The 18,406-nt window shown below is 57.2% G+C and overlaps 5 protein-coding genes across 5 annotated transcripts in view; 2 read left to right on the top strand and 3 right to left on the bottom strand.

Moving 5' to 3' along the window:
* The window catches only part of PHACADRAFT_125786 (uncharacterized protein), a 3,133-nt gene extending 1,311 nt beyond the window's left edge, over nucleotides 1–1,822 (top strand). The window contains exons 2-7 of the mRNA XM_007398435.1: nucleotides 3–48; nucleotides 106–288; nucleotides 361–511; nucleotides 559–708; nucleotides 760–981; nucleotides 1,037–1,822. Of these exons, the coding sequence (XP_007398497.1) occupies nucleotides 3–48; nucleotides 106–288; nucleotides 361–511; nucleotides 559–708; nucleotides 760–981; nucleotides 1,037–1,391 (1,107 nt within the window). The 3' untranslated portion in view covers nucleotides 1,392–1,822. The remainder of the gene's footprint in view (nucleotides 1–2; nucleotides 49–105; nucleotides 289–360; nucleotides 512–558; nucleotides 709–759; nucleotides 982–1,036) is intronic.
* A 1,890-nt stretch (nucleotides 1,823–3,712) lies between these two features.
* On the bottom strand, nucleotides 3,713–5,759 carry PHACADRAFT_260358 (uncharacterized protein). Its single transcript, XM_007398434.1, has 6 exons — nucleotides 5,517–5,759; nucleotides 5,231–5,455; nucleotides 5,097–5,164; nucleotides 4,938–5,038; nucleotides 3,984–4,870; nucleotides 3,713–3,920 (listed from the first exon to the last, which is right to left on the bottom strand). Exons 1-5 carry the CDS (start codon nucleotides 5,605–5,607, stop codon nucleotides 4,030–4,032), a joined length of 1,326 nt encoding a protein of 441 aa, XP_007398496.1. The 5' UTR covers nucleotides 5,608–5,759; the 3' UTR covers nucleotides 3,713–3,920; nucleotides 3,984–4,029.
* Nucleotides 5,760–7,737: 1,978 nt separating this feature from the next.
* Nucleotides 7,738–9,020, bottom strand: PHACADRAFT_148630 (uncharacterized protein; the record flags this gene model as incomplete). The annotated part of the gene is made up of 6 exons (XM_007398433.1): nucleotides 7,738–7,983; nucleotides 8,053–8,200; nucleotides 8,287–8,366; nucleotides 8,464–8,531; nucleotides 8,587–8,728; nucleotides 8,796–9,020. The coding sequence occupies 6 exons, from the start codon at nucleotides 9,018–9,020 to the stop codon at nucleotides 7,945–7,947; spliced, it is 702 nt and encodes a 233-aa protein (XP_007398495.1). The 3' UTR covers nucleotides 7,738–7,944.
* A 2,227-nt stretch (nucleotides 9,021–11,247) lies between these two features.
* Nucleotides 11,248–14,225, bottom strand: PHACADRAFT_211456 (uncharacterized protein). The gene is made up of 4 exons (XM_007398432.1): nucleotides 13,802–14,225; nucleotides 13,580–13,743; nucleotides 11,793–11,958; nucleotides 11,248–11,730 (listed from the first exon to the last, which is right to left on the bottom strand). Exons 1-3 carry the CDS (start codon nucleotides 14,205–14,207, stop codon nucleotides 11,815–11,817), a joined length of 714 nt encoding a protein of 237 aa, XP_007398494.1. The 5' UTR covers nucleotides 14,208–14,225; the 3' UTR covers nucleotides 11,248–11,730; nucleotides 11,793–11,814.
* A 164-nt stretch (nucleotides 14,226–14,389) lies between these two features.
* Nucleotides 14,390–18,390, top strand: PHACADRAFT_125775 (uncharacterized protein; the record flags this gene model as incomplete). Its single annotated transcript, XM_007398431.1, has 13 exons — nucleotides 14,390–14,818; nucleotides 14,870–14,972; nucleotides 15,022–15,235; nucleotides 15,293–15,308; nucleotides 15,355–16,036; nucleotides 16,095–16,153; nucleotides 16,203–16,288; nucleotides 16,343–16,840; nucleotides 16,895–17,063; nucleotides 17,118–17,177; nucleotides 17,230–17,466; nucleotides 17,518–17,621; nucleotides 17,676–18,390. Coding segments are annotated over exons 1-13 (3,273 nt in total), but the record flags the coding sequence as incomplete, so codon positions are not given.
* Nucleotides 18,391–18,406: the final 16 nt, after the last annotated feature.

The following is an 18,406-nucleotide window of genomic DNA, read 5'->3' as shown; positions in this document are numbered from 1 at the left end:
AGGCGCGAGCACTCGGCATATTTGGCGGCGTCGGTGGCATCGGGAACGGTGCGTTCGCCCTTGGTGTACACGTGGGCAATATCTGATATGTCTATCCGTGCATAGTTCTCGGAGCAATCATCAGTGGGTTGTTCGTGCAGTACGCAAGCTATCGCTGGGTATTCTGGTTCGTGGCGATCGTTGCGCTGCCTTCGGCCATCGTCTGTTTGGTGTTTATACCCGACCGCCACGATGGACCCGGCCAGTCTCTCTCGCAGCGCGAGAAGCTACGGAACCTCGACTTGGTTGGTGTAACGCTTCTGACCGGCAAGTGCTCTCTTCAGCTCCCTGTGTAATTCGTTCTGACCACGCTCTTGACAGGTGCACTCATCTTGTTTATTTTTGCTGTCACCAGCGGGCCCTCGGACGGCTGGGGCACTGGGCAGGTCATCACACCACTAGTGATATCTGTCCTCATGGTCATCCTGTTCTTCCTTTGGAAAGCACACATCCCGTTCGAGCGCGCCGCAGTGTACGTTCTTCCCTCCCATTGTCTACGCTAAGCTGATGGTTCCGTAGACCGCCACGTACATGGTTCCTCCCCAACTTCGCCGTTCTCTTCGGCGTCTCGCTCGTCCCTTACATGTGGTGGAACACCGCGATGTCTATCTTCTACCCGCTCTGGCAAGACGTTTTCGGCTGGTCCGTCATCAAGTCTGCCGTGCACATGTACGTCTCCTCCGTGTGACCGCCTTTCGCAGTGCTCACACGCCTCCGCAGGGTTCCCATCGGAATCGCCGCGCTCTGCGTGTGCTTCACGGGCCCGCTCGCCCGCTGGGTCTCGCCGAAGTGGCTCATCACGTTCGGCAACGTGCTCCTGATCGCAGGCACGGTGCTCTTCTGTTTCGCAGACTCGGACGCACCCGGCGTGTACTGGCGGTACGCCTTCCCCGGGCTTGCGCTCGGCTCGGCAGGCGCGATGTTCGTATACACCCACTCCAAGTGCGCTCTCCGTCGCTTCCCTGGTCCGGAACGCAGGCACTAACACGTACATCAGCATCGCGATCTTTGCGTGCTCGCCGGGCGCGATGGCGGGTATCGTTGGCGCGATATTCAACTGCGGCTGCGAGCTCGGCGCGTCGGTCGGGCTCGCGGTCGACACGGCGCTCGAGGCGGGCGTCGAGCTGCGGCACGGCGGATTCCGCGCGTTTGAGGGCCGTCGGGCGACGTTTTACTGGCAGATTGCCGTTGTCGCGCTGGAGGCGGTTGCCGTGCTAGTGTTTTATCGGACCGGTGCTCCGCGGAACAACGATGTTGCTCAGGCGGGGAAGGATGTTTCGGGCTGTGGTACCATGGTGGAGATGGATGCTGGAGATAAAGGCCTTAATGGAGCTGATGAGAAAGGGGTTTGAAAAATGGTCTCCTAGGGTCCGACATGCCGTTGGGGCGAATGTACGCGCATGTAGTAAGTTATAGGATAATGCTCTGCTTTCCCACTGATACCCGTCAAAAGGCTGACTACAGCCTACGCCTTCTCACTACTGCTAATCCCCGCGTTGATTGTTTGAACGTCATCCACGGGGAATCCGTCCTGAAGTCATTCTTTCCGGTGCCGAAGCAATGCGCAGAGCATGCGTTTATGGAGAAAACTGCGCGGGCTGTTTAAGGCGCCGTCGGGCAGGCGCATCAGATCCGGAGCGGGAGAAGGCGTCCTCGTGACCAGGATCAGGATCTGTGCTCTGCGCGTGGGCAAATGCCTCGTTGTCGGGCACCCAATGTTTTAATTGCAGCCCTGATGTTGACGCTCATTCAATTTCAACGGGTAGTTTTGTGTTGAACGTATGATATTGGAAGAATTTGAAGTCACCAGCGTGCCAAAAATCTTTCATTGCACTTTTTCGCCGTACCTACGGCGTTCAGCAAATCATTGTGAGGATGTCAACATTTGATGAGCTCTTAATACCAGGTTCTTCGAAACCTGGAGCACAAAAGTAAACATGAAGTCCGTCAAAGCGAATCGAGGTTTGGAATTGCAGCTTGTTCGGAAGCGCTTGAACGCATAGTACTTGAAACGTTTGAGTCGAGTGTGACTCAGCTGCCCTGGGCCCCGAGAATGTTCGGGTTGATGGACTTCGGTCGATCTTCTATCTAACCTTGCGAATCGTATTTTACATGTTCCCACAATTATTTCGCGACCTCGCACCAAGACGCGTAGTTAGAGTACACTCTGTCCCTCGCTTAGCTGCTCACACCTGACGCGTGCAAGACGCGAGTGCAACGTTCCCGTGTGTTTGCCGGTGTTCTTTTTGAGAATCACGCTGGAAAAAATTAGGCTTTTAGCCTTGCGCGCCCCTTTCATTCTGCGTGCGTAGCCCGACATCATACCTACGTCACGACACGACGTCAACAGGGCTTCGTACCGTTTCCCTGGTGTTCTCTGGCTGCTTGGCAACGACCCTGGGGCGCCCGCCCTGGCTCGTAGCTTCCTTTTGCCGGTCTCTCACCTGTGGACCGGGCCAGGGTGCGGGAACCTGCGTGCCAAAATTCGCCGACGCGCCTTCCTTCGCGATATCCCTCGACGCGTTTGGCGGGCGCAGTCGCGCGAAAAGACGTTCTAGGGCGTGGAAATTGGCCTCAGACGCCATCGCAGAGCGGACCGTCGGGATTTCTGCATCCGCCCGCCGCCGCCACCACCACCCCGCCGCACGGCGCGATGCGCCCTGTAAGCCTGATCGGCGATCGAACGGCGGATCAAAAGGTAAGCAGCGGGGGTAGGGGCCGCGGAAGCAACGAAGCAGGCGTCCGAGCCGACGATGCGGTCTCGCCCCCTGGCGACCTACGGGAGGCGCCCCGGTGCTCTCTCACGCTTCTCCCAGGACGGTCACGACACGCTCCCGTTTCTCTCCATCGCTGGACGACGACGATCCCTCATTACCCACGCAGCGTGTACGACATGCGGCTCTCGCTACTCCCACGAAGCGTGCTGCGTTGTAATGCCCGCGCATCCACGTTACCCCATCGTTCCACCCTTCCAGTGTCCCGTGCCAACGCATGTTTCGCCGGCTGCTGACACGATATCGCCCCAGACCCCTCGGCTTCGCCCATCTCGGTTGCCGCAGCTCTGCACGTTCCGGGGGCTGCTGCCCTCTCCAAGCTGTCAACGCGAGATCAGACCCCTCGAAAACGGTGGCGAGCACACGAGCCCGTCACCCCGCTGCTTACCTGGCAGGTCCCCGTCTCGCCAATTTCCCCGTATCGCCCCAACCCCGAACGACCCCGAAGTCCCTCCATGGACTCTGTACCATCGCCCGAACTTCGACTGGTGCTTGCCCGGTAGTTTCATGTGCGCGGCCGTCGCCAATCGTCCCTCCGGCGAGCAGGCGTTTTAAAGTTACGTGCGTTCCGCCCGCAATGTGCCTCGGACATGCGCTGCATGACGTAGCTTGTCCATCTAGCCGGTATGAGGGCGTCCGACGCGGTCGCACAGTCGAGATCGCCTCAGGGTCGTCGCCCGGCGCTCGCTCCTCGTCTGGAATGCCGACCACCTCGTTCTCTTACCACGCAGGCCACAGCCTTGCGTCATCGAACCATGGGCCCAGTCCCTTTGTGGCGGTATGCTGCGGGCATCGAGACCCTCCAGCAGTGCGACAATTTGTAACGGACGGTTCGGACGATCGTAAACAGGCGCACGTTCGTTGAGGACGTGCAAGGCATGCAATTTTGTCTTATGAGCCGGCCGAAACCTCTATGGGAGATATCAATGAACAAATATACAGGGTTCTATACTACATTCCAGAGCATAAACTAACAAGAGACGAGTCATAAAATTACGAGGGATAGCTGTGTGGTCGTCGTTGCCCCAAGAAGGCGTCTGGGCATGGGGATCATGGTTATCTCTGCATGTCCATAGGAAGTCTAGTGCTACATGGGCCGCTATTTTACTGTCACGTACACGTCAGCAAAATGCTTTTACACGAATTGAAGTTTTTTTTAGCAAAACTCACCAGGCAGCAAGGGGAAGATTTGCGCTTTTTGACGTGTCCGCGTGCATCATTGCGACACGCCATTGTGGCCGATGAGATGCGACAGCTGGCCGGTCGCGTACGGGTCGCACATCGCGAGCGCGGCCGACAACCGGGGGTCCTCGAGCGGCTGGTGCATGTACTGCGCAAAGTTGGCCGCGACGTGCGGCGGCTCCTGCACCTGCGCGAACCCGCCGGCGCGGCCGAGGCCAAAGTGCGGGTGGCTGAGCTGTGGCGTGCTGTTCACGCTGCTCTCGCCGCTGCTCGACATCGAGGGCGTGAGCTGTGGCGGCGCGCCGTGTGCGTCGAGCGAGCTGAGGTCGAGGTACGGGTATGCGCTGAGCGCGCCCCATGGATCGCTGGCGCCGGCACCGGCTGACGCGTCCGAGAGCATGACGCCCGGGGTGCACTGCGCGGCCTCGAGGCCGTACGGGGCGTGCAGGACGCTGAGCGCGGGGTCCATGTTCGGGTCGAGGAAGTCGTGGAACGAGTTCTGGAGGAGCATGTTCATCATGTCGCTCTCGCTCTGCTGGGCGTGCGCCGCGTGGTGGTGCGCCATGCTGAGCGCCGTCGGGTCCTCGTAGAGAGGTGTCTCGGCGAGGGACGCGCCCCATTTTGTGCGGTACTCGAGCGGGTTGTGCAGCGTGTAGAGCTCGGTCGGCGTCGGGGGCATGCCGGAGCTTTCCGGGCTTGATGCGCCGCTGCTTGATGGGGGCGGGGTGGCTGTGGAGCGCGAGGAAGACGGGGTTGAGATGGAGGAGACGGAGGACCCCCGGGTGCTGCGCCGCCTCATCGCCGTCGCTGCGGACATGCGGCGTCCTCGCGCGGACGGAGAGCGATCCGAAGAACCGCGGATGAGGTGGTTGTACCTGTAGCGGGAAGCGACGATCAGCACTCTATTTTGACAGGGCCTATGACGACAGGCAGTACACTGACCTGTTCTTGGCCGCGAGGCCAGTCCTGCCTGGAAGGTATGTGCGGGCGATGTTCGCCCACGAATGGCCCTGCTGCTCGACCGCCTTGAGAAGCCGGTCGTCCTGAGAGGGAAACGGTGAGTGATCGCACGAACGGCGGAGGGAATGGACATGCGCCCACCTCTTCGGGAGTCCATCCGCTACGATCAATTGCCGGGTTGAGAGCGTCATTCCACCGCTTCGCACATTCTGGGGTGGGAGTATGAGGTCAGGACGAGGGTCGCGGGGAAGGGCGGCGAGCGAAAGAAAACGTACGGCCACTGTTCCGGGTAGCGACCCGACTGGCGACAGCTGCCCACTTCGTGCCGAGTTCCTCCACGGCCTGGAAGAGACGCTCATCCTCCTCTGCGCTCCAGGAGCCTTTTGAGACGCGGGTGGCCATCTGAGCCCACCAACGCTTGCGGCAGTCCTTGTTCGTGCGATTGGGTATGTGTTTGGCGATGGCATGCCACTTGGACGGGGGGTTGGCGTCGCCGTCCTCTGCGGAAATGAGATGTGGGTTAGTGCGTGGGGAGAACGCCGGAGATGACGGCGGGCGTGCCTTTCTCGATAGCCTGACGGAGGAGCTCATCCTCGTCCTCGGTCCATGCTCGTCGGTCGCGGGGCTGAACGGCGTCGTCGTGTCTGTACATGTCTGCTGCTGCTGTCGGTGTTGGCTACGGCAGGGAGAAGCTTAACCGTAGAGTTACAGGAGGGACAGGGTAAAGTGATGGGATGGTGGCGAGAAGCTCGAGTTCTTGTAGTAGCAGGCATTTGCTTTTCACCTCCGAACATGACAGGAAGTCGGGGACGCTTGGCAGGTCAAGAATATCGCAATAAGCACATCTGGGTATGGATCTCAATAAGGGACGACCACACGGGCGCAAAGCTTGATGGGATGAGACAGCAAGCCTTACACGCGCTAGAAGGCCCACGTCACACCACGGCGCCAGTGAGAGAGACGATCAACAGGTCTGCAATTGGCATCAGCCTCGTCGTCCATTGGTCGGCGGAACAGGCGGCTGCAGGGTCTCGCACGGACCCAGTCCGCCGGTGCTCCTCCTCCTTTTCTCGCTCTCGGTCGGAAGAACCTGGCGAGTGCGCGTAATTAATCCTCGTTTCCAGTCCGTTGCTATCCTCGACAGAGCCCCTGCCAGACACCTCCGGGCCAACCCCCCAGCACCGAGCACGCACGCAAAAAATAGCCCACACACACATACACACCAACATGCACGTCAATCAACTTGGCCGAAATGCTTTGTGGCGGGCACTCTGGCCGTTTCGACGGCTGACAATCCGCCACGCACAAAAAAAAAGATTGGGAACCATGGGATGCGTGCATCGCAAGTCGTCATCACCTGGTATGCACGCTCAACCATGGCGGAGGTTGCGTGCCTCGCCAATGCGCCAGTCAAAGTCCCCAGCGCCCAGCCCTGCTTGGCCTCCCGGACGATGACATACCCATTGTCAGGAGATCTCGAAGCACGAAGCGCGAGAGGGAAGCCGCTGTGCATCCTTATCTCCATCCTTGCCTCGTATGGGCACATGTGATATCAGCCTGTGCTGGGAAGAGGATATGACGACGGGCTGTCCTCACGCCGCTCGCGTTCTGGACTACGGAGAAACATGCTTGATGCATGGGACATGCGTGTAGTGCGGCAGAGCCGCCCGCCAGAGATACTCACGCTCCGAGCGATAACTCCCAAGCTCTGCCATGCGAATGCACTGCTGGTCACAAGCAACGGTCGTCCTCTCTAAGCAGAACCCGTCTAGGCTCAGGGTACAGTCTCCTGACGTCTCCTCCGGCACACGTCGGGGCTTAATCGCAGCCAACTATAGTCGCGTATGAGAAAGCACGGTTGATGTCAGGACTAGTAGGTACCATTACAAACGAGTATCCATCGAACAATACTTGCTCCAGGCCTGCACAGCAATACCGCTCTGCCCGGAGGACGTCGAAGGAGGTGAACTACGTAGTTTCCAACAGCTCGCTGTTCTCGAAAGCGAGGGCGAGCGAATGGCGGGAGCACCGACCGGAGGAGGCACCGGCGATCGTGGTTCGACTGATCTGATCGGCACCTTCCACCGAAAATCGAACCGAACTGCCGGTGTATCCGCACTACCGCCCGAGCTGCCCCTCGACCGCAGCGACTCGAAGAAGCAGCTCCTGAAAAATTGCAGACGCGCTGGCTTGTCTGCTGTTGCTACGTGCTTTGCTAGCAACCAGAGCTGCCTGCGGCCGGCCTCCAGCCTCGCGCAGTCTGCCAATCGCTCGCGGACGCAAACTCGCGGTGCAGAGCGATCCCGACGGGCCCCTAAGATCCGAGGCTCAACCACACCAGCTGCGAGCACCCTTCCAATAGAGTATGTCTTCCACATTCCTCTAATGTTCTCTCCGTGCTACCATCGGAATTATTGTGGCTATCACGCTAGAATATCTCACTTGTTTGTCCTCCTGCATTGCTCGCCTGCTGGCACCAATCATCGCACTGACAGCGAGGGCACAGCATTCCAAACCACACACAGCAAAAGCAGCCGACGAGGGCCTAGTCCCTCCTCTGTCGTCACCGTCTTCCTCTGCTGTCCTTCTGGTCTGCAACCGTCTTCCCGGCGACCCTGTAGTCGCCCAGCGTCAGACCGTACTGCATGAAGTCACCATGCACGCGAATAGAGGCTCAGTATGCGCAAGCATCACGGAGGATCATGGACGTGTATTGAACTGCGGTGTATCGCCAAGGCAAGTTCATTATACCTCCTGATTGTATTGTAACATGTTTAACTCTACAGGACGTCCCGTCGTTTAGGGCTCAAATATCCGCTTTCGCCAGAGGGCAGTACCTAGCATCCCGTGCCCAGCATCCAACTCGAGCTCTCTAAAGGTCCGAATGCGATGCCCAACGACACCTAATTTCGCTTCGACCCCACAATTCGTCTTCGCCAAAGTAGACGTTCGCGACATCTCGGGGACACGAGCGAGCGGGGACGGTACCTCACTCGATACCGAGTAGATCCTCCATCGCGCAACACACCTGCGACGAGGCCCGTCAGGTTGCCATCCGACGCGCGAACGGAGCGCCGGAGGGAGCGGACCAACGTACCTTCCCGCACACGACTGATGCGCTCACCGCATAGCTACCCAGGCTCACCGTTTCTCGATGACATCTTCCGCAAAGTCGTCGGGTGCCCTTGGCGTGCGCACCCACGAAGAGCGCAAGCGAGCGCGTGCCCCGCCCCGCGCCGCACCAACTCCGAGGGCGCCTGCGCCGTACGCGCGTCGGTCGAGAGCGCTAAGCGAGCGGAACAAACGTAAAGTGTTTCCCGTCTGAGGCCACCCACCCCGCGGGGCCGTGCGCGCATAATGGCTCTCACCGAGCTTGAGTGTGTCCGGCGGCAGGTGACGTGCGATGGCATGCTGTGGCGACACCGAGCGCGGGTTCCAGCTTCTGCAGCCCAGAACGCGAAGCGGAGAGGGCGCCGAGGGAAACAAGCGGTGGGGAACACACACTCACGTCGAGAATATGCATGAGCACCTGCGAGTCGCTCGCCCCGCGATTTTCGCCCTGCTGCAGCAGCTGCACTGCATCGGCGGTTCAGCAACGGGCGGCGAACCCGCGAGAGCACCGGGTACGCACCCATGAGACCGCTGTAGCGTCTGTACGTGCGCGGGATCCGGACGTCGGGGTGCACAGCGATGAGAAGGTCCTGTGTTGTATGGATAAATACTTTCAGCAGCCCAGCCTTGTTCAGGGGCGAATCGAGCAACGTAAGGAGACACTTTGGCATGGCATGAGCGACTGAACAGCATCGGAAGAAAGAAAGAAAAAGACAAGACCAGGCCGACCTGGTGGCTAATGTCCGGGCGGGCATCGCTGATCTCTCTGCCCATGCGCACCAAGAGGCTCTGGTGGTCATCGCAAGTGAGCAGAGTCGGCTTCTGCTTCGCGTACCGGCCGCGCGGTGGCGGTGGCGGGACGTGGCAGAGTTCCACCGACGCACGTTCGAGCACGACATACAAGGGTCTGCGCGAGACGTTCTCCCCAGCACAATTCTGGTGCGTAGTCCACATCAATTGGGGTCTGCACAGGTCGTACTCACCGCCCTCCACGCAGACGGCAGTGCGCTGGCCAGGCTTGGCCTCGAATTGCGCTATGGGAGGCCTGCAGGCAGCTTCAGCTGTCACATTGACGCAGGGTGGCAGGAAGCGGGTTATAATTAGGCGGAGTCATGAGACTCACGAGGGCGGACGCGTCGACGGCGGCGAGGTCTCGTCGGAGCTTGAGGACGAGACAGACTCGCACTGCGTGACATCGCTGGCGTAGCCCTTGGATGCAGGCTGCGCGAACCACAGGTTCTCGACCGGCGGTGCAGACTTTGGTCTCGCACTTTCGAGACCAACCGTGCTGTTCTCGGTGCCGACGTGGACGAGGAATTTGTAGTGGCTTCATGCCTGCGTGTGCTCTACTCTCAATCTGTGCGGAGGCCGAGGATGCACGTTGAACCTCAGGCCTGAGAGACTATGTGGTGATCGGTCAAGCCGCGTGAAGGCGTCGAGTCTGCTCAACGTGACGTGCCTAGGCGCGGACGAGTCGCCTTCGGATGTTGGGAGAGCGCGCCACGGCCAAGCGAGAGCGATGGTAGCAGAGTTCTTCGCCACCGCATGCATGCAATCTCTCATCCTGGCGTAGCCCCGAGTGATGGAAGTGTGATAGAGGTGGTAAGATGTTGCCAACTTGCATACACTCTTGCATATCTCGTCCGGCGACAGCGTCGTGCTACACCGTCGTACAAACGTTCCGACGCGCCTGAGATGTAAGACGCGGCTTCTGCCTCCGACTAGCCACACGAGTGCTGTAAGGCCCGGTGATCGTGCCTACAACAAATACTGCGAGGCAAATGATTTCTTCAAGGTCGAATTCCGGTGATCTAGACAGACGTACGGTCATGTACGGCTAACAGAGGCCGCGTTGAGCAGTTGATTCATTGCAGATTCCTCGCAGACGCCCCGGCCATTCGAAAGAACGAGACAGCCCCGCCTGCAGCTCGTCGTATCGGACATCCCTGTCGGCCGCAAAACTTCATGAACACGACCGGCACCTAGACCCTCCACATTGTCGGACAGATTCCTTGGCAAGGTACGACGGTCCTCGCATACCATCGCAGATACAATGCGCAGAGCGCCGCGCGCAGTCCGTCCGAGGACATTGTGCCCAGGGGAAGTCTGACCCTGAAGCATGGCGAGCATCGCAAATTGGCCGTTGGCGCGGATCGTCCGGCAAAGAGAACATGTTGCGGAACGCGACGACCCTGGTCGCGCGCTCCGAAGCAGAACTAATATTAATTCACTTATCTCGTGCTCTTGCGTGCTGTGATTGCTACAGGCACAGCGAATGAATGCTTTGGCCGCTGGCGGACACGTAGAAAACGAAGACAATAGTCCAGGGCCTCGTGACGGATGTAGGTCTCGACGACCCTGAGCAATTAATGCTTATCATTTAATTCGCCAAAATCGAGCTATTCTGGTACCTTTGAATATCTTGCTCTCCCGGCAGCTCTGCTGGTTTATTATATGAGAAAGTGTATGTCTGCAAGCAAGTACCGAAATCGACATTCATACATGACTTCCAAAATATATGCATGCGCTGACCCTCCACGTTGCCCATAACCTTTTCCGTGATTTCCGGGCACGTTGCTAGGCGTGCTCCCGCGCGACGCGCTTAACTCCAGCGTTTGCTGACGCCAGCGCAAACCCGAAGGGACCCAACGCGAAGCACAGGAGAGATTGATAGGCGCCTCGTCTGTGATGCCGTGGCGGAGACCGAGGTATGAAACATGCAGCCACAGCAGCGTGGCGAGCCTTGGAGGAGTCTCACGCCACTTGCGTCCTCTAGAATAGCGGCAGACACGTACTCTACTAGCTCTCTGGTCGCATAGGCGTGGAATGGAAGTCGAAGCTAAGTGTGCCGTACACGGTGTGGCGGCCAAGGCTAGTCGAAGCCCTTGAAACGTAGCAGGAATCGCCGTGCACTTTCATAGTCGCCAGACGAAGCGATGGCACCGAATTACCTGACCCACAAATGGAAGAAATGTCATTGCTCAAGACACTGTCGGACACAGAGCATGTACAAGGTTTTTTGGAGAGACTTACTCGCTGTAACATCTCAAAATAATCGTTGCTCCTATCGTACTTTATATTTCAGGTATATGCCCGACAGGAGCGAGATAGGTGCGTGATATGAGGCCTTGGACACAGCAAGCGCTAATAATATTGACGTTGACGAGAAGCATTGTTCTATCGAGAGGAGGACTTACGGCTAAGGGATAGTCTTCCTCCGGAGGTTAGCGGCGGTCGACGAGCGGACTAGGCGAGTAATGGACGTGCTATAAGAATGGTTGTAGTCTTGACTGGAAGAACTTAAGTCCGCGCGAAGTCGCCAGGGTCGACGTGCCATGTCGCCGCCGCCGCACAATGACCGGCGCAGTGCAATGCAGGCTTAGATCGTGTGCATAGCCAGAGGATCGCCCATGGAAAGCAGGCGAGGCATTTGGGGTTGTGTCGTCGAAGGATTTGATAGCAGGTTATAGCCGCATCTTCACCTATTTCGTTCTCTTTCCGTTGAATTGCACGGTCCCGTACTGAGGCATGGCTCGTGTGCGGCCGCACTTTCACGCATTGGTACCTTCAGGCCCTACGCTTCCATGATATCCCGTAGTTGAAGCATATCGCTAAGCCTGCAGCCCGCGAATATCTGGCCGGTCGCCATCCAGCGCTAAGCGCCCTGCAACGGGTGCGTCCGCCACATGAGCAGGTTGGCACGATCGAGGAAACGCTGCTACGTACCAGTGATCCCTGCAAAGCGAACCTATGGAACCGTTCCTGAGATCGTGCATGGTGGCGCCGAGAAGCCGAACCGCTTCGCCACGCCAGCAATGAATCGCACCAGTTTCTCGGCCGCGAAGCGATTTCGGCCGGACGGCTCTATATGCGCGTGCTTGACTTCGGAAGCCTGCATTCCGGCAGGAACATGGCATTGTCAGCGGTGAAATTTATCGAGGGTGGCGGGCTGCGGCTTACCATGGTTTTGCCAAAGGCGCGCGGGATACTGCTGTCGGGCCCCTTTAATTAGAATATATCTCGCGGCAGATTTCATAACATGATGCCGACGCTTCGCGCCATCTCATGGGCGCTGTGTTGTAGAGGTGCATGTTGAGCAGAGATTTCAGCTCGGATCCAGGGCGATAACGACTCACAGAACTCCATAGGCTAAGGCAGTGGAGCACGCCATGGCTCTGAGCAGCGCATGTCATACTGCATGAGACGATCGACGTGGGAGTACTTGAAGATCGTGCATGGCGCAGTTGTCGTGCTTGACGCGCGGGGATGGCCAGTGTCATCCGCAGAAGAATCACAGGGAAGAAGCAGCTACCGCCAGAACATTGTGAGTGATCGCACGCGATGAAAGCTTCGTAACCTAATTCGCGCAGCCTCGACCAGACAGCGTCGGCCGTGCGCACATGAAGGCAAGCAGAGACAGTGCGTTGAGCGAACCTAGTCGGAGACGCCTCGTTGTTTTCCTGTGACGTGGCGAGCCGCGGGAGACGGTCGGATGGTCCCGCTCGTGGTCATTAACTTGTGATCCGCAAAACTTTGGCATGTGGGAAAACGTACCTAACGGCCGACAACACCGTTGTATGGCGGAAGTCGGGCGATAGCAACATTGCAAAGTGCGGAGGCAGGCTTCCCAGGCTGTAGCGCGTGCGTTCTGCAGGCGGTACCAAATAATTCCACGAAGTAGGACGCCCGACTACGATTCATTTCAAAGTCTTGTACATATTGAAAGCAGGCAGCTGTTGACCATGTGCTTCGCGGGGACCACACATGCAGCTGTGATACTTTTCTGTAAGACAGACAGGCAGCTCATCAGCATAACAGATATCTCGTAGAGTTTGGTTTTTAGTGGCTGTGGCACTCACTATTGGACCGAGTGACTGGTTCGGAATGCCGTTGTTGAGTCTGGCGCGGGTCCCGCTGGTTGGGAGCTTAGATTAGTATGCAGCTCAAACCCTCAATCAACGTATATCATAAACTGTAGAGTAAGACAGCATTGAATTCATCAGACATATGCATGGCGTATGCCCCCGCAGCTTTCAACAATTTGCTCCGCAGCTGATGTTGGCCGGCTCCTTGTCAGCCTGGCGTGACTAGACGTGACGTGACATTGTGACAATGCTATCATCACTGTGACTGTCACGATTAGTCTCACCGCTGGTGGCACGCTTGCGCTCGTCCCCGTCTTCCACCTCACCACCCACCTTCTGCTTATGCGCTGGCAGGTCATTGCGACATATTAGGATGTCCCACAAAGAACAATAGTAGTTGTTTATGGTTGGCAGAAGTGGGGACCATCAGGTGCGTATGTGTCCGCTAGCAGAGGTACATAGCGACTAACGCTACACTTTCGGGAAAGAGTCAAGTCCGCGGTGAGCTTGACTATCTGCCACTGATGTTAAGCATTTCCGTCTACGTACATCTTGACCCGTCTGTTATGCAAGCTCTATTGAGTGCCCTACTCCACTGGCAAACGATACACGCTCGTATGTCTCACCCTTTCGTAAGTATCCTCTTACGATCTCTACCCGCTCAGCGATGTCCTTCAACTCTTCACCGATCTCCACGAATGGAATGCCCAGCTCCGTCAGAGTTGTACGGAGATGGGCATTATAGTTCCATGGATCCTCCAAAGACCTGATACCGTCGTCTTGCAACCATTCGAGGACGGGTTGAAGGAGGACTGCGAGCAGGGTGACATATGAAAAGGCGCAAAACGTTTCAGAACATCCTGTACATACAGAACAATGATTCTCTGTAGAATGCTAGGGTGGCTTGAAACGCAGGGTCTTGAATCAGCCGCAACCGCTTCGATTCACCGTCTACGCTGGATGTCGCCGCGTAGACGATGGGGTCGACGGCTGACCTGTCGCTCAAGAGTAAGATTGGTCCATTTCCTCTTGGACGCGTTAGCACGCGTTCTTCTGCGTTGAGCTGGGCAGCCATGATGGCGTGTTGCATTTCCACCTTGTGGGTGGTATCTCGCGAGAATCCTTGAGTGCGCATGACCTCTCGGGCTGTTTCCTTGATCCATCTGTCAGGTTCGACTGCCAGATTGTCTACTATGGCTTTGCAGAGAGTCGTCTTGCCAACCGACGAAGCACCGACAACGAATACTGCCCGCGTCGCCACCGCTTGCTGCTCCATCTCGTCCTCTACAAGTCGCCCGGTAAGTACTACGCTGCCACCATACACGATGTCATACCTAGCAACAAGTGAAGCTAACTTGTTTCTGGGAAAGTAGTGCTTGCGTGGCAAGTCAAGACCCAGCTCTTCTCAGCGCCTCAGTTTGGAATCCAAATAGCCTCATCGAATAAGGTTGCCACTGTCCACGCCGCCGTGCTCGTCTCATCGATGAGCCTCTCAGACTTGTGACTCTTGCCTCGCATCTTCAACGTCTCCGACGCCCAGCTCACTGGCAACTCGCCATGACGCCGACCATCCTTCGCGAGAGGCCGACGACTGACGACGACTCTTGGATATTCCAAACCGCCCTGCCACCACTGAAACGTCCCGGGATGGGCCTCCATATCTCTTTTTCACCTGAAAAGATTACACTCGACAGGACACAGTTCCCTCAGAACCGAATCTTGCAGTCAGACGACGCGACCAAATTCGTCTTGGTGTCGTTCGAGAAGCTCAGATTCCCTGATACGTCGCCCCGTGTTGCGCAGGAGTACATGATCCGCTTCTTCAAAGCGGGCTTATTCTTGAACGGTACGCAATACCGGTTCTACGGGCACAGTAACTCTCAGCTGGTATGAGCTCGAGTCGGGGTCTTGTAAGAGTGTGGGCTGATCAAGCTTCAGCGATCTCGAAGCTGCTTTCTTCGCCAAGCCGAGAATGATGAAGAACTCGACGCACTGATATATCGCCTTGGTGACTTTCTTAAGATTACCAGTGCTTCTAAGAGTAGGCTACCAGTTCCTAAGCACGTATTTTCTTGCCAATGATCTGGTAGGAGCAAAGCGCATTGGCCTCTTGTTCTCAGAAGCAAAAATCGACTGGAATTTGCAGCCACGATGGACGAAGGACATTGATGACATCGTCGTGAACGGAGAGACCTTTTCGGATGGATGTGGGCTGATCTCGGTCAAGTTTGCGAAGCAACTGAGCAAACACAAGCGCATTTTGTACCATGGACGACCCTATACTCCAACTGTCTATCAGATCCGGTGAGCAGAATAATTGACTGATTGACCATGCACTGAATTGTAGTCTTCTTCAACCAGCTATCGTGGCTACAAAGTGCGTGTGCGGCCCATTCTTCTACACCCCCCTCACGGTTCTGTAGGGAGTACTCGCTATCGACCCGCGGTTGACGACCGACCACGTCCACTTCCGCAAGAGCCAGAAGAAATTCACAGCAACTCAGAACGACACCTTCTCCGTGGTCGATCACTCAACCCCGTTTGCGTTCGCACGGCTGAATAACGACATTGTCGTCCTCCTCGCGAGCTTGGGCATCTCTTCGGACGCTTTCCTTGCGAAGCAACGCGGTTATCATGAGTGGCTGCAGAAAGCCTCGGACGGCTGGGAAGCAGCGTTCGACTTGCTCTGCGCTGCGAATCGCTACGCAATGGCTGAACGATTACTACTCGAGGGCATCGACTCCAAGCCTGTACGCCAAGAGATACGCGCCCTGCAGAATAGCGAGCTGGCGTCCATTCGGAAGAACGACCGACTCCGCGTCAGGACCCTCGTTCCAAAATCACGGTTTCTGTTTGGCGTCTGTGATCCCTACAGCGTCCTTCGCGAGGGCGAAGTGCATGTTCGCATCATGATCCCGAGGAAAGGAATAACGACGCTCACGAACGTCGACGTCCTGGTGGTGCGGAACCCGTGTCTTTACCCTGGGGACTGTCTCAAGCTTCGTGCTGTTCATCACCCTGCATTGGACCATCTGATCGACTGCCTCGTCTTTGCCAGTCGCGGTCGACGCGCAGCGCCTTCAATGAGCTCCGGTGGTGACCTTGGTCTGTGACCCCTTCCAGGATGATGAAGCTAATATTTACCGATTCTGATCTTCCGCAGACGGAGACAAGTTCACTGTCATCTGGGATCCCGACCTCGTTCCGAGAAAGGTCGCGCAGGTACACGATGCACTCATGTAGACTTGAGTGCTGCTGACAGTGCGAATAGTCTTATGACTATCCCGCCCCTCCAGAGCGTCTAAATGCAAAGATCGCTCGTCAGGACCTTGCTAAGCATTTCGCAGCGTACAACAGGTCTGTTTTCGTCTCAAGTACAAGATCGCAGAGTGGTTAATCTCACTTTTTCAGCATAACGATGGGACGCGTAGCTGCTCTGCATCAAAAGTGGATTCGCCTCAGCCCGGCAGGCGCGATGAGTGCAGAGTGCCAAGAACTCAACGCGCTTTACTCCCTCGCCGTCGACGGTGGCTCGATCAAGATCCCTGAGCGCCTCGTCAAAGTCCCCCAAAACGTGATGCAGGAGCCCTACGTGCTCGACGTCCTGCACGATGCGGCTCGAGAGTTCGCCGAGCACTTCCGCCAGATTGGGCCCGAGGAGTCTAACGGCGGCGCAGCGAGCGTAGATGTCGCGGAGGACATGATTCTCCGGCTCCTCTCCTCGGAGAAGGCGACCATGTCAGAATACGAGATGCTCTGCAAGGCAGCTGCGATTGCGCGGAAACATGGTATCGATATGAGGAGATACTTTTCGCACGTAGACTTCAGCGCGCTGACCGTCGCGGAGAAGTACGCTACCGCGAGTATGCTAGCAATGACGGAAGATGAGATACCCTACGTTTGGAACAGGTGGGTCGACTCGCCTCCTGTATCTGCAGTTGGGCTGATCAGTCTTGGAAAAAGCCTTGTCCGCTCTGAGATCCTGCGGCGCAAAGACCTCGAAGACAGGGATTTGGGTGGACCGCTTCGCCTACAGCGCCTATATTCTTCGTCCATACAAGGCCGCGCAGCATTCTTCGAGTACCTGAAAAATGCTCTGCAAAATTACAATCGGAGGATGATATTGTTGAAGGTGAGTCCCAGCTCACGAAATATGGCCGTCGGGGCTAATTGAACCTCGGTGCAGACCGACGACCGCTTTTCCGCCGGCATTTTCTTCCGCGGGCCCATCCCTTGGGACGAAGACGTAAGTGCACGCAGGCGGGCCTGCACGGATCGCTTGCTGACCGTACTTGTAGCATGTAATAGATGATAATGTTCTGGCATGCTCCTTCCTGCCCGAGTCGACGACCGTTATATCCACGTACAAGCGCGGCGTCAAAGGCTGGATCCTGTCTTGCTCAGACAATACGTTGCAGCTCTTCAACCGACAACGGGCGAACACATTCATCTTTCTCACTCGACCCCCAGAGAAATCTGGCGCAGATATTATCACGAGCATAGCGCTGCAAAATTTCTCGCGGTTTGTCCAGCAGGTAAGTTGGCCTCTGGTATTGAGGTTTATACATCTTAAAGAGGATACACAGCAATATGGACGCATGAACCGTACGCCAGTCACCTCCATCGAGATTCACGTCGTGTCGAACCGAGATCGGGTCGCTCATCAGCTCTTTGACTTGCGCTTTGAATAGTAAGTCGTCTCAATGGGACTAACCGTCGACGTCATGTCTAACTTCTACGTCAGCGTAGAGACAGAAGAACTCCTGCACAGATTCGACCACAGACCCGGCCAGTATACCCCAAACTCGCTGCTGAGCGTGAACTGGGAGGAACGACCTGCCGAAGAGCGCACAGTCTTGGTCGGCGCTCTCGATGCTGCCTCTCGCGTGCTGGATGCCACCTCATCCGACGACGCCCTCGGCTACTTCTACATGGCCAGAAAACACCGCGCAGAGGACCGAATGTTCCACATCTTCGAATCGCTCCTGCGCAAGGACGACTTTCCATTGCACACGGTTCTGACGGCCATGGTCGAACACCCGCCTCTGGCGTATTGTGCTCTCAAGCGGTTCCTATCGGAGGAGCCAGCGGAGCTCAGCGAGCCTCTCCGCGCAAGGCTGGCTATAGCTGTGCTCATTCAGATTGTTCGCTCCGCAAACGACCTCGGCATGGCCGCCCTCGCAGCGCTCGAGCGCCTCGCCTCGGTCATCGCTAAACTCGACCTCTCGGCCTACCTCGACCTGCTCTGGCTCGCCGCCCTCTGCGTCCGCTCCTTCGAGGTCGTGCAAGAGGTGCTCCTCGTCCTTCACGAGAGCCGGACGGCGCAGCAGGACGTCCCCGCCATCGAAGCGTATGCGCACAAGCACGCCCTGGCGATCGTCTTCGACCGCGCAGAAGAGGCCGCCGACGCCTGTCCCTGCGACGAGCAGGGGCGTCCGCGGCGGCAGAAGACGGCGCCAATCACTGCGAAGCTCC

The sequence above is a fragment of the Phanerochaete carnosa genome (assembly GCF_000300595.1).
Source record: "Phanerochaete carnosa HHB-10118-sp unplaced genomic scaffold PHACAscaffold_7, whole genome shotgun sequence".
Lineage (NCBI taxonomy): Eukaryota > Fungi > Basidiomycota > Agaricomycetes > Polyporales > Phanerochaetaceae > Phanerochaete > Phanerochaete carnosa.
The sequence above is the reverse complement of the archived record's forward strand: the minus strand, read 5'-3'. Positions and strand labels throughout refer to the sequence as shown.